At 41.9% G+C, this 12,426-nt stretch overlaps 1 protein-coding gene across 1 annotated transcript in view; it reads right to left on the minus strand.

Annotated features, from left to right (window-relative positions):
- Positions 1-12,426, minus strand: part of obscnb (obscurin, cytoskeletal calmodulin and titin-interacting RhoGEF b) — a 74,870-nt gene extending 62,444 nt beyond the window's left edge. Inside the window, 13 exon segments of the mRNA XM_030767648.1 lie at positions 660-935; positions 1,651-1,917; positions 2,148-2,162; positions 2,642-2,917; positions 3,710-3,985; positions 4,212-4,487; positions 6,539-6,726; positions 6,805-6,892; positions 7,242-7,508; positions 7,865-8,170; positions 8,482-8,742; positions 9,123-9,392; positions 11,328-12,426. Of these exon segments, the coding sequence (XP_030623508.1) occupies positions 660-935; positions 1,651-1,917; positions 2,148-2,162; positions 2,642-2,917; positions 3,710-3,985; positions 4,212-4,487; positions 6,539-6,726; positions 6,805-6,892; positions 7,242-7,508; positions 7,865-8,170; positions 8,482-8,742; positions 9,123-9,392; positions 11,328-12,426 (3,865 nt within the window).

Below are 12,426 nucleotides of genomic sequence, written 5' to 3' on the forward strand. Positions count from 1 at the left end.
AGGATTAAAACAGATGGTGGAACGAATCAACCAAACAAAATGATGAAAGAGTGATAAAAAAAAATAAAACACAAAAACAAAACCATAATAAGTGAGAAACAGGTCACATTTTAATTGTTTTTATGTGGCCTTTGGTACCAAACATATTCCTGATGGAGCTCTCGTGAAAATCCTGCATGATCTCTGCTGAACAGCCCACTCTAAACTATGTAATAGACTTATTCTGTGCCTTAGTTCAGCCTTTCATACCATCTCCTCCATATTGATCCTAGACCAGCTTGCCAGCTTGAGTTTAACTGGCATAGTTAATCATGGTGTCCCTCAAGGATCAGTAGTGGGCCCACTTGTTTTTATCATTTACATCTTCCCTATTCACTGTATCATGCACCAACCTCGAATGATGGCTGCAAATGTCAAAACCATAAAAACACTATCTTAGAGTCCAGGCTTAGGATATGTGACAGTGATAATTATAGTAGGATAGGGTAATAAACAGCCACAGTAATTTTGTGAACTTTCAACTTTCATAGTTGTAGATGAATTTTGGAAAATGAACCAAACAGACTGAAACAAAAATGACTGAAAAACAAAAGTGCACAAAAAAAAAAATCCCAAATACTGATAAGAGGCAAACCAGACTGGTGCTGAATCCTCCATACCTGCCACCTGAATCTTAAAGACCAGTTTCTCACTTCCAGCCTCACAGGTGTACTCCCCAACATCTTTCTTCTCCACACTGTCCAGGACCAGCTGACGACTCTTGCCCTTTGACTCCATGTGGACAGTCTTACTGGAACTCAGCTGCTTGCCGTCCTTGTACCATTTCACCTCTGTCTTGGAGTCAGACACGTCACAGCTCAGAGTGGCCTTCTGGGAGAGAGCAACTTTCACCTCCCTCTGCACAGACTCCTTGTTCACAAATCCAGCTTGGGCCTCTGAAGGGGTAAGATATTGTACAGTGTTATATTTAAAAACCAAAAGATGAATTTATTCCAGCGGTGGCAACCTGTCCTGAGTACTTTAAAATATTGTGGTGTTAACTCCCATGAGGAGTACATGGCCAAGAGCTCAGCATCCCAGCCGCATAAAATATGACTAGACAGGATTCCATGGATGTACAGTGTATTTAGATATCCAAAGGTCCTACAAAAGCTACACCTGCCTTGTGTTTCTCTCACAAATGAGCATGTTAATTTGAATACTGATACTGAAAGCAAATCTGCCTCAGCAGTATCTGAAAAACACAGCAAAGCTTTAAGTGCAAGGCAGACACAAAGCTGTCTACATAGGAGAATGCAAAACAAACAAAAACAAAAACAAAAAACAATGAGCATGAGCTGTGATAAAATTATGGATGAATAATATTGAAGATGCAATAATTTATACATTTCTGGAATCATAAATAATTCAGATTATTTGTGAGGATCAAATGAGGCACCAGAATGTAACTTTGATTATCAAACATATGTGTTAACAGTGCATTGCCTATCAGTTGAGGGGTTAGTGGTTCTAAAGCCCAGTAAACATATTTATTATTACCAGAGTGTACATCAAAATTTCAACACATTACAGCTGTAGTGACATAATGCATTTGGGAAACTGGAAAAACAGATGCCCAGTCTCACCACATAGGTACTGAATCTTCCATACCTGCCACCTGAATCTTAAAGACCAGTTTCTCACTTCCAGCCTCACAGGTGTACTCCCCAACATCTTTCTTCTCCACACTGTCCAGGACCAGCTGACGACTCTTGCCCTTTGACTCCATGTGGACAGTCTTACTGGAACTCAGCTGCTTGCCATCCTTGTACCATTTCACCTCTGTCTTGGAGTCAGACACGTCACAGCTCAGAGTGGCCTTCTGGGAGAGAGCAACTTTCACCTCCCTCTGCACAGACTCCTTGTTCACAAATCCAGCTTGGGCCTCTGAAGGGGTAAGATATTGTACAGTGTTATATTTAAAAACCAAAAGATGAATTTATTCCGGCGGTGGCAACCTGTCCTGAGTACTTTAAAATATTGTGGTGTTAACTCCCATGAGGAGTACATGGCCAAGAGCTCAGCATCTCAGCCGCATAAAATATGACTAGACAGGATTCCATGGATGTACAGTGTATTTAGATATCCAAAGGTCCTACAAAAGCTACACCTGCCTTGTGTTTCTCTCACAAATGAGCATGTTAATTTGAATACTGATACTGAAAGCAAATCTGCCTCAGCAGTATCTGAGAAACACAGCAAAGCTTAAAGTGCAAGGCAGACACAAAGCTGTCTACATAGGAGAATGCAAAACAAACAAAAACAAAAACAAAAAACAATGAGCATGAGCTGTGATAAAATTATGGATGAATAATATTGAAGATGCAATAATTTATACATTTCTGGAATCATAAATAATTCAGATTATTTGTGAGGATCAAATGAGGCACCAGAATGTAACTTTGATTATCAAACATATGTGTTAACAGTGCATTGCCTATCAGTTGAGGGGTTAGTGGTTCTAAAGTCCAGTAAACATATTTATTATTACCAGAGTGTACATCAAAATTTCAACACATTACAGCTGTAGTGACATAATGCATTTGGGAAACTGGAAAAACAGATGCCCAGTCTCACCACATAGGTACTGAATCTTCCATACCTGCCACCTGAATCTTAAAGACCAGTTTCTCACTTCCAGCCTCACAGGTGTACTCCCCAACATCTTTCTTCTCCACACTGTCCAGGACCAGCTGACGACTCTTGCCCTTTGACTCCATGTGGACAGTCTTACTGGAACTCAGCTGCTTGCCGTCCTTGTACCATTTCACCTCTGTCTTGGAGTCAGACACGTCACAGCTCAGAGTGGCCTTCTGGGAGAGAGCAACTTTCACCTCCCTCTGCACAGACTCCTTGTTCACAAATCCAGCTTGGATTTCTATTGGGATGACCAAATTGCATTATGAAGAATCATACATGCTCCAGTTAATAATATGACATTTTAAAGTTTTATACTATGCGTGTTATAATGAACATAGCAATGCCCGTAAAGGGATTATATCAGGAGGTCAGGTAAGAGTTAAAACCGATGGTGGAACGAATCAACCAAACAAAATGATGAAAGAGTGATAAAAAAAAATAAAACACAAAAACAAAACCATAATAAGTGAGAAACAGGTCACATTTTAATTGTTTTTATGTGGCCTTTGGTACCAAACATAATCCTGATGGAGCTCTCGTGAAAATCCTGCATGATCTCTGCTGAACAGCCCACTCTAAATTATGCAATAGACTTATTCTGTGCCTTAGTTCAGCCTTTCATACCATCTCCTCCATATTGATCCTAGACCAGCTTGCCAGCTTGAGTTTAACTGGCATAGTTAATCATGGTGTCCCTCAAGGATCAGTAGTGGGCCCACTTGTTTTTATCATTAACATCTTCCCTATTCACTGTATCATGCACCAACCTCGAATGATGGCTGCAAATGTCAAAACCATAAAAACACTATCTTAGAGTCCAGGCTTAGGATATGTGACAGTGATAATTATAGTGGGACAGGGTAATAAACAGCCACAGTAATTTTGTGAACTTTCAACTTTCATAGTTGTAGATGAATTTTGGAAAATGAACCAAACAGACTGAAACAAAAATGACTGAAAAACAAAAGTGCACAAAAAAAACCCAAATACTGATAAGAGGCAAACCAGACTGGTGCTGAATCCTCCATACCTGCAACCTGAATCTTAAAGACCAGTTTCTCACTTCCAGCCTCACAGGTGTACTCCCCAACATCTTTCTTCTCCACACTGTCCAGTACCAGCTGACGACTCTTGCCCTTTGACTCCATGTGGACAGTCTTACTGGAACTCAGCTGCTTGCCATCCTTGTACCATTTCACCTCTGTCTTGGAGTCAGACACGTCACAGCTCAGAGTGGCCTTCTGGGAGAGAGCAACTTTCACCTCCCTCTGCACAGACTCCTTGTTCACAAATCCAGCTTGGGCCTCTGTCAGGATGACCAAATTGCATTATGAAGAATCATACATGCTCCAGTTAATAACATGACATTTTAAAGTTTCATACTATGCGTGTTATAATGAACATAGCAATGCCCGTAATGGGATTATATCAGGAGGTCAGGCCAGAGTTAAAACAGATGGTGGAATGTAAGTACACACAACCTTCTACTGTATTTTAGAGATTTAAAGGTTAGAGGTTCTGAGTTTCCCTACCTTTCACCTTGACCTGGAATGTCACCTTATCTTCTGTTGTTTCGCAAGAATAAAGCCCTTCATCATTCTGCTTGGCACTCTTGATGATTAGTTTTCTCTGAGTTCCATGGGAGACAAAGGTAACGGTTTTGTCCTCCTTAATCTCTTTTTGCTGTTTCTTCCAGACTACAGCGCTGCCCACAGAAGACACTTCACAGCAGAGTTGTACCTCACCAGCCACAGCATAAACGTCCTCTGGCTGCAACCTGGGTTTATTCACAAACTTTGCTGGCTCCTCTGGCATAGCAAAAAACAAGAACAAAGAGTATAACCACAAATCATCTATTGCAGTTTTTATGATTGCTTACACACTTGTTGCAGAATTTGGCTAATTGTGTCAAAACTGTACACACAAGCCAAACAAGACACAACACTTGGAGATAAACATCTCACTTACATGTCAAAATGAAACTCTGCAATCAAAACCTAACAATCATTTTTCAAAATTTTTGCAACAAAATGAATACACTCATGCACCATTTGAAGTCCTCTTTGAAAGCAGCAACAACACACTGATGTACTTAATACAAATCATTGCTGTCTTTAGTATTTCGTATACCTTTATTACAGTTTTTGCCAATTGCTTACACACTGGAAGTGAATGCCTAGACAAAAGCACCAAAACCTTAACTTTTGTAACCATGCCTTAAACAAAGGCACCAAAACTACAAACACATTTTCTGCTTTGCACTTTGTTTGCAATTCTGTAACACATTGTTTGCAAAACACTACACACTGTTTCTTACATTAGACACATTGTTCATGAATGAAATCTCTTGTAATCATTAGGAATCCAACCCTGGACTGACCCCACCTTAATGTCTCCATGTGCCTCCTCCATTGCTTGCAGAAGAGGCAGGTGGGATGTGGTTGGTGGTCATACACTTTCCAATGCCAAGCAAAAGAATTTCTCAGTAGGACTGAGAAATGAGAAGTACAACTGTGAAGTTATTGTTGTTGGTGAACCAGTCTCGGACTAGAGCAGCCTGGCAAAAACATTATCCCAGATCACAACAAATCTGGGCTGCTCTGGTCTGTCCAGTTCAAGTATGTAGTACATCCAGAAATGTGATTATGTGTGCTGTGTTGTAGGGACCTAGGGTGGCATGGTGATGGAGAACACCTTGCAGTCTCTTTGCAGGAGCCCCCACAGACACCCCACCCCCACCAAAAGCTTACCTGAGGTCTATTTGTAGTGCTAAGGCTCAGACTGATTGGTGTTCAATTACTGCATAAGTGTTTTCATATGTGTGCTTGGGTGCCAATTTCAGGTATGTTTTGCATTTCTAATAGAAGTGTTTTCCCAATGATTACAAGAGATTTCATTCATGAACAATGTGTCTAATGTAAGAAACAGTGCATAGTGTTTTGCAAACAGTGTGTTACAGAATTGCAAACAAAGTGCAAAGCAGAAAATGTGTTTGTAGTTTTGGTGGCTTTGTTTAAGGCATGGTTACAAAAGTTAAGGTTTTGGTGCTTTTGTCTAGGCATTCACTTCCAGTGTGTAAGCAATTGGCAAAAATACAAAACAAATTCACTGGTCATAATCAGCCAGTGTTATCAGTCAGTGATGTTTATATTAGGGTAGCAGTAGAATCTGGTTTACTGGACATTCATTAATTCTAATCAATGGGTGAAAACCCTGTGAGAACACAAAGGCCCACAATTATCACTGTGTTTTCTATTTCTCAGGAATGCAGTACTATAAATATCCAAAGGGAAGGTGTGGGCTATCGCATTGTACTCCGCTCATAAACAAAAAATTCGTATCACTTTGAAATACCAGCCCGCGACTCCATACAAACATATGCAAACTGCAGTTCACATGAGGGTGAATTTTTTGTGTGTGTGTGTGTGTGTGTGTGTGTTAGGGGGGAAAGGCCAGGACCACTGACATACAGCATTTTATTAGATGTTGACAGGGATCTCATGTGCTCAGTGGCTCTAAACCACCTGCTCTTAGCAATCATAGTATAGGTCCCTCACCATGGCTCAGCTAATGCAACACACTCTCTGTGTTAAGTGGGTTAGAGGTGGACATCGATTTTAACCCCCCTCAAAAGACATGGAAATCCCCAGAGTATCCAGTGTCCAGTAAGAATGAAGGCTGTGCAGTCAGCTATGTGGTATATCTGTGCAGAGTTTCTCTCCTTTATAGGAATGAGCTTCAACATGCTATCACAAATTAAAACAGGACAGACATATTCTTGACCAATGATGATTACAGCAGCATTTATCTGTTGAAGGTTGACACGTGAACAAAGAGCAGCATTTGCTGGCTAGTGTACCTTTGAGCGAAAGCTGGATGACCATCTTGTCTCCATCACAGATGCATTCATAGATGCCAGTGTCCTCCTGCATCACATTGTGGACTGTGAGAATGCGCTTGCGCTCTATACTTGTACTCTCATACTTTTTACCCATCTTCAGCTCCTTGCCATCTTTCTTCCACAACACCTGTGGACCATAAACATTGCTCAAGTGATGAGCTTCTTTATGGGCAAAGCACAGGGTTCCTTTGGTGTCTTTACATACCTGGACTTTGTTGTGGGACACCTCAGTCTGAAGCTGGGCTGAGGAGTGTACATTGCACGTCAGGACCTCAACCTGAGACGACTTGCTTGTAAAACGTGCAGGTGCAGCTGAAAAGGGGGAAAATTTCCCAGTCAAAGTAACAATGTCAAACTTTAATGCATCCATGATCATCAGCACAGAAACATCCATACTTCCTTCTGAGCTGCATTCAGGAATTATCATTGTGTCCTGAACTCTCTAGGATTTGTGACCAATTTGTTCAGCTTTTGTTGCATGCCTGAAACTGCACCAGAATTAAAAGTGATCACTTCATTAAGATCGGTTGCCAATGGGAATAAGTCTACATTTTCAAGTTACTTTATTCTGCAAGCCTGTTTACTGTTTCTTTGTCCTGATACATGTGACTTTGGCAGCCCTTCTGCCAGGAAGGACCCAGACCCTACCCCGTTCTCATACCTTTCACGCTAAGCGTGCAGACACTTTCTGAGCCTCCGCCAACAAACTTGAGCTGGGCTCCATCCAGCTCTGTGGAAACCTGGCGGATGGTCAGAGTGTGGGTGGTTTTTGTACGAGTGATGAGGTAATCTGTCCCACTGCGTAGAAGGTGACCATTAAGATACCATGAGCCCGAGCACACTGCTGACAGCTCTACAGTCAGTGTGGCCTCATCACCAGAGATGGCGCTACAGTTTAGCAGGCCTGTCTTAACTGATGCTGTGGGCTCTGAGAAAACAAGAAATGTCCTTTAGAATATAAAGAATGTAATTAAAGTTGTCAAAAAGCTGAGGGCATTTTTCTGTAGTTCTAAAGTGCCAACTGTAAAAGGAATTCAGGTAAGTAAGCACACAACAGCCTTCATTTAATTATGTGCTTCATGGCAAAATACAACATATGTTCATTTTTTTACAGTAAGATAGTGTCACATGACCTGGTAAAATTGTGATGCCTGTATTATCTCTTAAAAGAAACTCAGTGAGTGCCAAAGAACCTAATGGACATTTGACCTATCACTAATAATGGAAAAATATATAAAAAATATATGAAAAAAATAATTTATCAATGTCAGGTATCACTCTTACCAAGGTAATACGTTCCAGGGATATCCAGGTGGGGGCTCTGGCCAAAATCGTTGACAGCAGAGACACGGAATTGGTAGCTGGCCTCCTCAGGTACGTTGTTGAAGGTGTATTCAGTCTCAGACACTGTCTCAGTCCCTAAACATCTCACCCAAGTCTGTGCCCCCACCTTCCTTCTCTCCACTACATACCCATTGATGGGCACTGGACGATCACTGTCAGGTGGAGCCCAGCAGAGAGTGATTGAGGACTCTGTCTTGTTTCGCACTATAGGTTCAACTGGGGGATCTGGAGGATGCTTCCTCGGAGCTGGGTGGCAGAAATGAGAAGGAGACAGACTGGATTTGGTGAATTTTTGGGGGCAGATTATTCAATACTTTACCCACACTTGGTGTTACACTTTGATTTGATTCTTGGCCTTTTGGACCAACATTAGGAAGCAATTACCACATTATGTAAGACTATATCTGTCATGACTTTTAAGACAGTGTTTCTAAACAGTGATATGTCTGAAGGAAACGTAAATATAACATCATAGTTTAAAATGGAAAGTACCTGGTTGAAGACACTATTCATACAGCCATAGATTAGGGCACTATAATAACTGTATCTTGACTGACCAGTGACAGAGAAGCGTGTTGAGGTCTTGCAGTCTTGGGCAATGAATGCGATTTCTCCTGAGTCCTCGAGCTTGCAGTCACGGATGGTCAGAGTGTACTGGCACTGCACACGAGCGATGGACACACGAGAGTCTTCCAGAAGCTTCTCACCATTTCGGGTCCAGTATGCATCATCGACAGGGCATTCCAGTTCCACACAGAAGATCACGGAGTCACTCACAGGAACCACGGTTCTCCTTGGCAACTTCTTTGTGATATTGCCTGAACAATGTAAACATGGCTTATAGCATGACAGAAATACACAACACTCCAGTGATACTGACTCCGAATTACTTCTACAGTCACCTTAAAAACTGTATGTAAAACTTAAAATGAACTGAATATATCCAGTCCAATTCTCACTGTGGTCAAGAGAGTTAAGTATGAGGCATGTCATACTACATCAGAATCAGCCTTTAGTATTTCTGTGAACCAAACCATGTATGTAATTAGAATTCAAACAAAATCTCAGAGGGCAACTCATGATCTCTGTTCCAGATCCAAACGGGTCATAAGTTGGTTCATTGACAAAAACAGTACTTCATATAGTTCATATCACATCCATATTATATCCAATCAGAATTCATATCTATCCACATTACCAAGGACGGTGAGCTCTGCCACTGTGCGACTGCCCTCCTTCATCTCACAGATGTAGACGGCGTCATCATTGGTGGTGACGTTGCGGATGGTGAGACGTCGAAGCGTTCCCTCCTCGTCCATACGATACTTTGCGCTTTGTTCCAGGCGGGTCTCCTCCATGAACCAGCTGGCCTGAGTACTGGCCACAGGAACCTCACACTGTAGCAGAGCTGTTTCCTTCTCCCTCACCTCTACGTCCTGCAGCTTTTTCTTAAACGGTACTTTGGGTTCTGTAAATACCGAAAATTTGTCACAAGATTACTGGGCAGTTTTTCAGAGTTGTAGCTTATTGTCGACACCAGGCTGCTTTTTGTACACTGATATGGTGCATGAAAGGTTGTGTCAGTCTCTGGCAGGTTGAGAAGAAATACAGACTATATGGTAAGAGGACATTACAATAGTATTGCAGAGAAACATTCAAACTGCACATGATCTAAAGTCCATCACCAAGTCCATTGGAGAGTTATGAAGTATTCATGCAATTGGCCTTTGCTATGGACTACTTTCTTTCTAATTTACTTTAAATTCATTCAAATGCTGTGGCAAAAATATTGTATGTAGGTTTACTTATATGAAGTATATACAAACACCACTTTCTTAAAAATAATGAGAATATGCATCTATTTGAGCACTGATGGGGTGGCCTAAGAGAATTCCATGTATGACTAATATCAAGAGTGGGCTAGTCAATGATGTTAAGTATGTATCAGTCTTCTGTAAGTGTATACCTATTTTACTAGTCAAAACAATTTATAAAGTCTTATTATCATAAGATGTAGTGTATACTTGCACAGGGTAAAGTTGCATGCTGATTAGTTTGAGTACTTAATGTCACACCTCCTAAATCATCTTAAATGACTGTTTTATATCTGTAATGCAGCAGGGAAGATATTAACAAACATAACTCATTTCACAGTGGCATTAAATTATTTCACAATAGTACTAACAACCTGTCATAATTTAATGGACAAAAAATAGGTTGTTTAGCTTTACTAGACATTTAGAGTACTGGTAGGCTGGCAGTCATTTGGACTCATTTGGTCTTTCCTTTAAATATCATGTCTTCATTAGTTTCATGTTTACTGTCATGGACATTATTCAGAGTAAAGCGGGTCTTAACGACCTGACTGGCATGTCATACATTTCAATGACCTTCCTCTGAAGTACTTAGTCCTCAGTCTTCAGGCACAGAGTGATCAGACAAGGTATCCAAGTATCAGGGATCACCCTTGGTCCGGTTCTCAAGTGAATCCCTGTTACTTGTCCAACTCCAAAGATCAGGTCAGTTCACTTTTTGTGCTTGTCTCTGGCAACAAACTAATTTCTCCACTGCCTCTGATCAATGGCTAAAATGTTCAGCTTCGCATGGAAAGTCACCAAAGCTGTGGCGCCAACGAGCAGTTCGTTACTGACCATCATAACAACTGTGAAGTAGTCATCACCAGCAGAAAATAGCTGCAACACCATCTCTCCTTTCACACGAGTAATAGCACACCTCACACTTACTGTGCTATGTTCAGGAGTAAAACTGGCTGTCTCAAGTAAAGCTCAAAGCTGAAAGTCAAAGGTTGCTGACCAAACAGGAGAAAATCATGTTTTGCAATACTTGACCAGTCTCAGTTAGTATGAGACAACGTGTAATGTTTTTCTTTCAAAGTAGCACAGACAAATGAAGAGATTCTCCAAGAATACAACAGTGAAAGTTCAGTGCCTTTGAATTTCTAAATATGGAACAGCTAGGATACAAATGTGCTCCAGTTTAGATTAAGACCAGAATGTGACTAATTTTCAAATTTAGAAGCAGAGGACCTAAGTCTCAGTTTAAGCATATACTAGCATAGGCAGGTCATATTATGCTGTTATCGTAATTTATAAATTCTACTCAGATGAATTATGACTTCAGATAACATCCTCTTCCCCAGGAGAAAATTCAAGTGATTTGGTTGACTGTAACTTTCATGAAGAAGTGTCACCAAACAGAGACAGAGACAGAGACATTGTGTCAATTCAGGGATATGAGCACTTTCTATGTATTTTTTGATGCTCATGAAAACACTATTAAAAATAAACTGTGTTTAACTCTAATGTCATACTAATAGGACACAGACATCATGATTCAATCCTCACTTTGGAAATGACCTGATATCCAGGTTAAACATGCTTACCTTTGACAGTCACCAGCACAGCACTGTAGGTCTGCCCAGCTAAGTTGGATGCATTACAGGTGTACAGGCCATTGTCATTCTGTTTGCAGTAAAGGATTTTGAGAATGAAGTTTCCTGCCTGGTCTTCATACATGACATGCCGTCGACCTTCGCTGATGTTCACCCTATCTTTCCTCCAGATAATCTGGGGTTTAGGATGGCCAGTGACGAAGCAGCTGAGCTTGGCGTGTTTGCCCTCAGTCACTGTGCAAGTACGGGTGAAGACACCTGTGGGTAGTATGCTTGCTAGGGCAGACATGCTCTGCTGGTGATCATAACCAAGACTGAGGCTGCCAAGCTCCTCCGAGATCTTGGAGGTAGACAAGGAGGTCAGTGATGAGGAGGAGCTCTCGGAGCTGCGGTAGAAGGAGATGTCTTTACACATCTCCTCCTTACGTTTCTGCAGGTGTGACAGGAGGGAGGTGCTTTTATCCGCATTGAGCTGGCGAGTGTCCTGAAGGTCCACGGCCAGTGCAGCAGCCACCTGGGATCGACCCATGGAGTTCTGAGCCCGGCAGGTGTAGGTACCACTGTCTAGGCTACGCACACTCTGGATCCGCAAAGAGCTGGACTCACTGTCTGAGGTAATCTTAATTCGGTTCGTCTCACCAAGGTATCGCCCATCTTTCTCCCAGTCAAAGTTGGGCTCGGGGTGGGCTGACACTCGACAGTAGAAGGTGACATCTCCACCCAGGCCAACTCGAGCAGAAACCGGTTTGACCGTGAAAACAGGGGCTCGCTCCACCAGTTGGGCTGGCAGGCCCACCTTGAGGGTAACAGCGGCATATGCCTCACCGACATTGTTTTTGGCTCGACACATGTACTGGCCACTGTCATCAAGGGTTAAGTCATAGATGGTCAGGCGGTACACATCACCATCCTCCACTGTTTTAAAACGTCCCCCAGAGGTGAGTCGCAGCTTCTCCTTTTCCCAAGTGACGACCGGTACTGGGTTTCCAATGATGGTGCAGCTGAGTGTGGCATCTCTACCCACACTGACTGAGAAAGCCTTAGGTCGGGTGAGGAACCGAGGAGCCCCACCAAACAAGTTCTGGTCCAT

This window comes from Chanos chanos, chromosome 3 (genome assembly GCF_902362185.1).
Source record: "Chanos chanos chromosome 3, fChaCha1.1, whole genome shotgun sequence".
Classification (NCBI taxonomy): domain Eukaryota; kingdom Metazoa; phylum Chordata; class Actinopteri; order Gonorynchiformes; family Chanidae; genus Chanos; species Chanos chanos.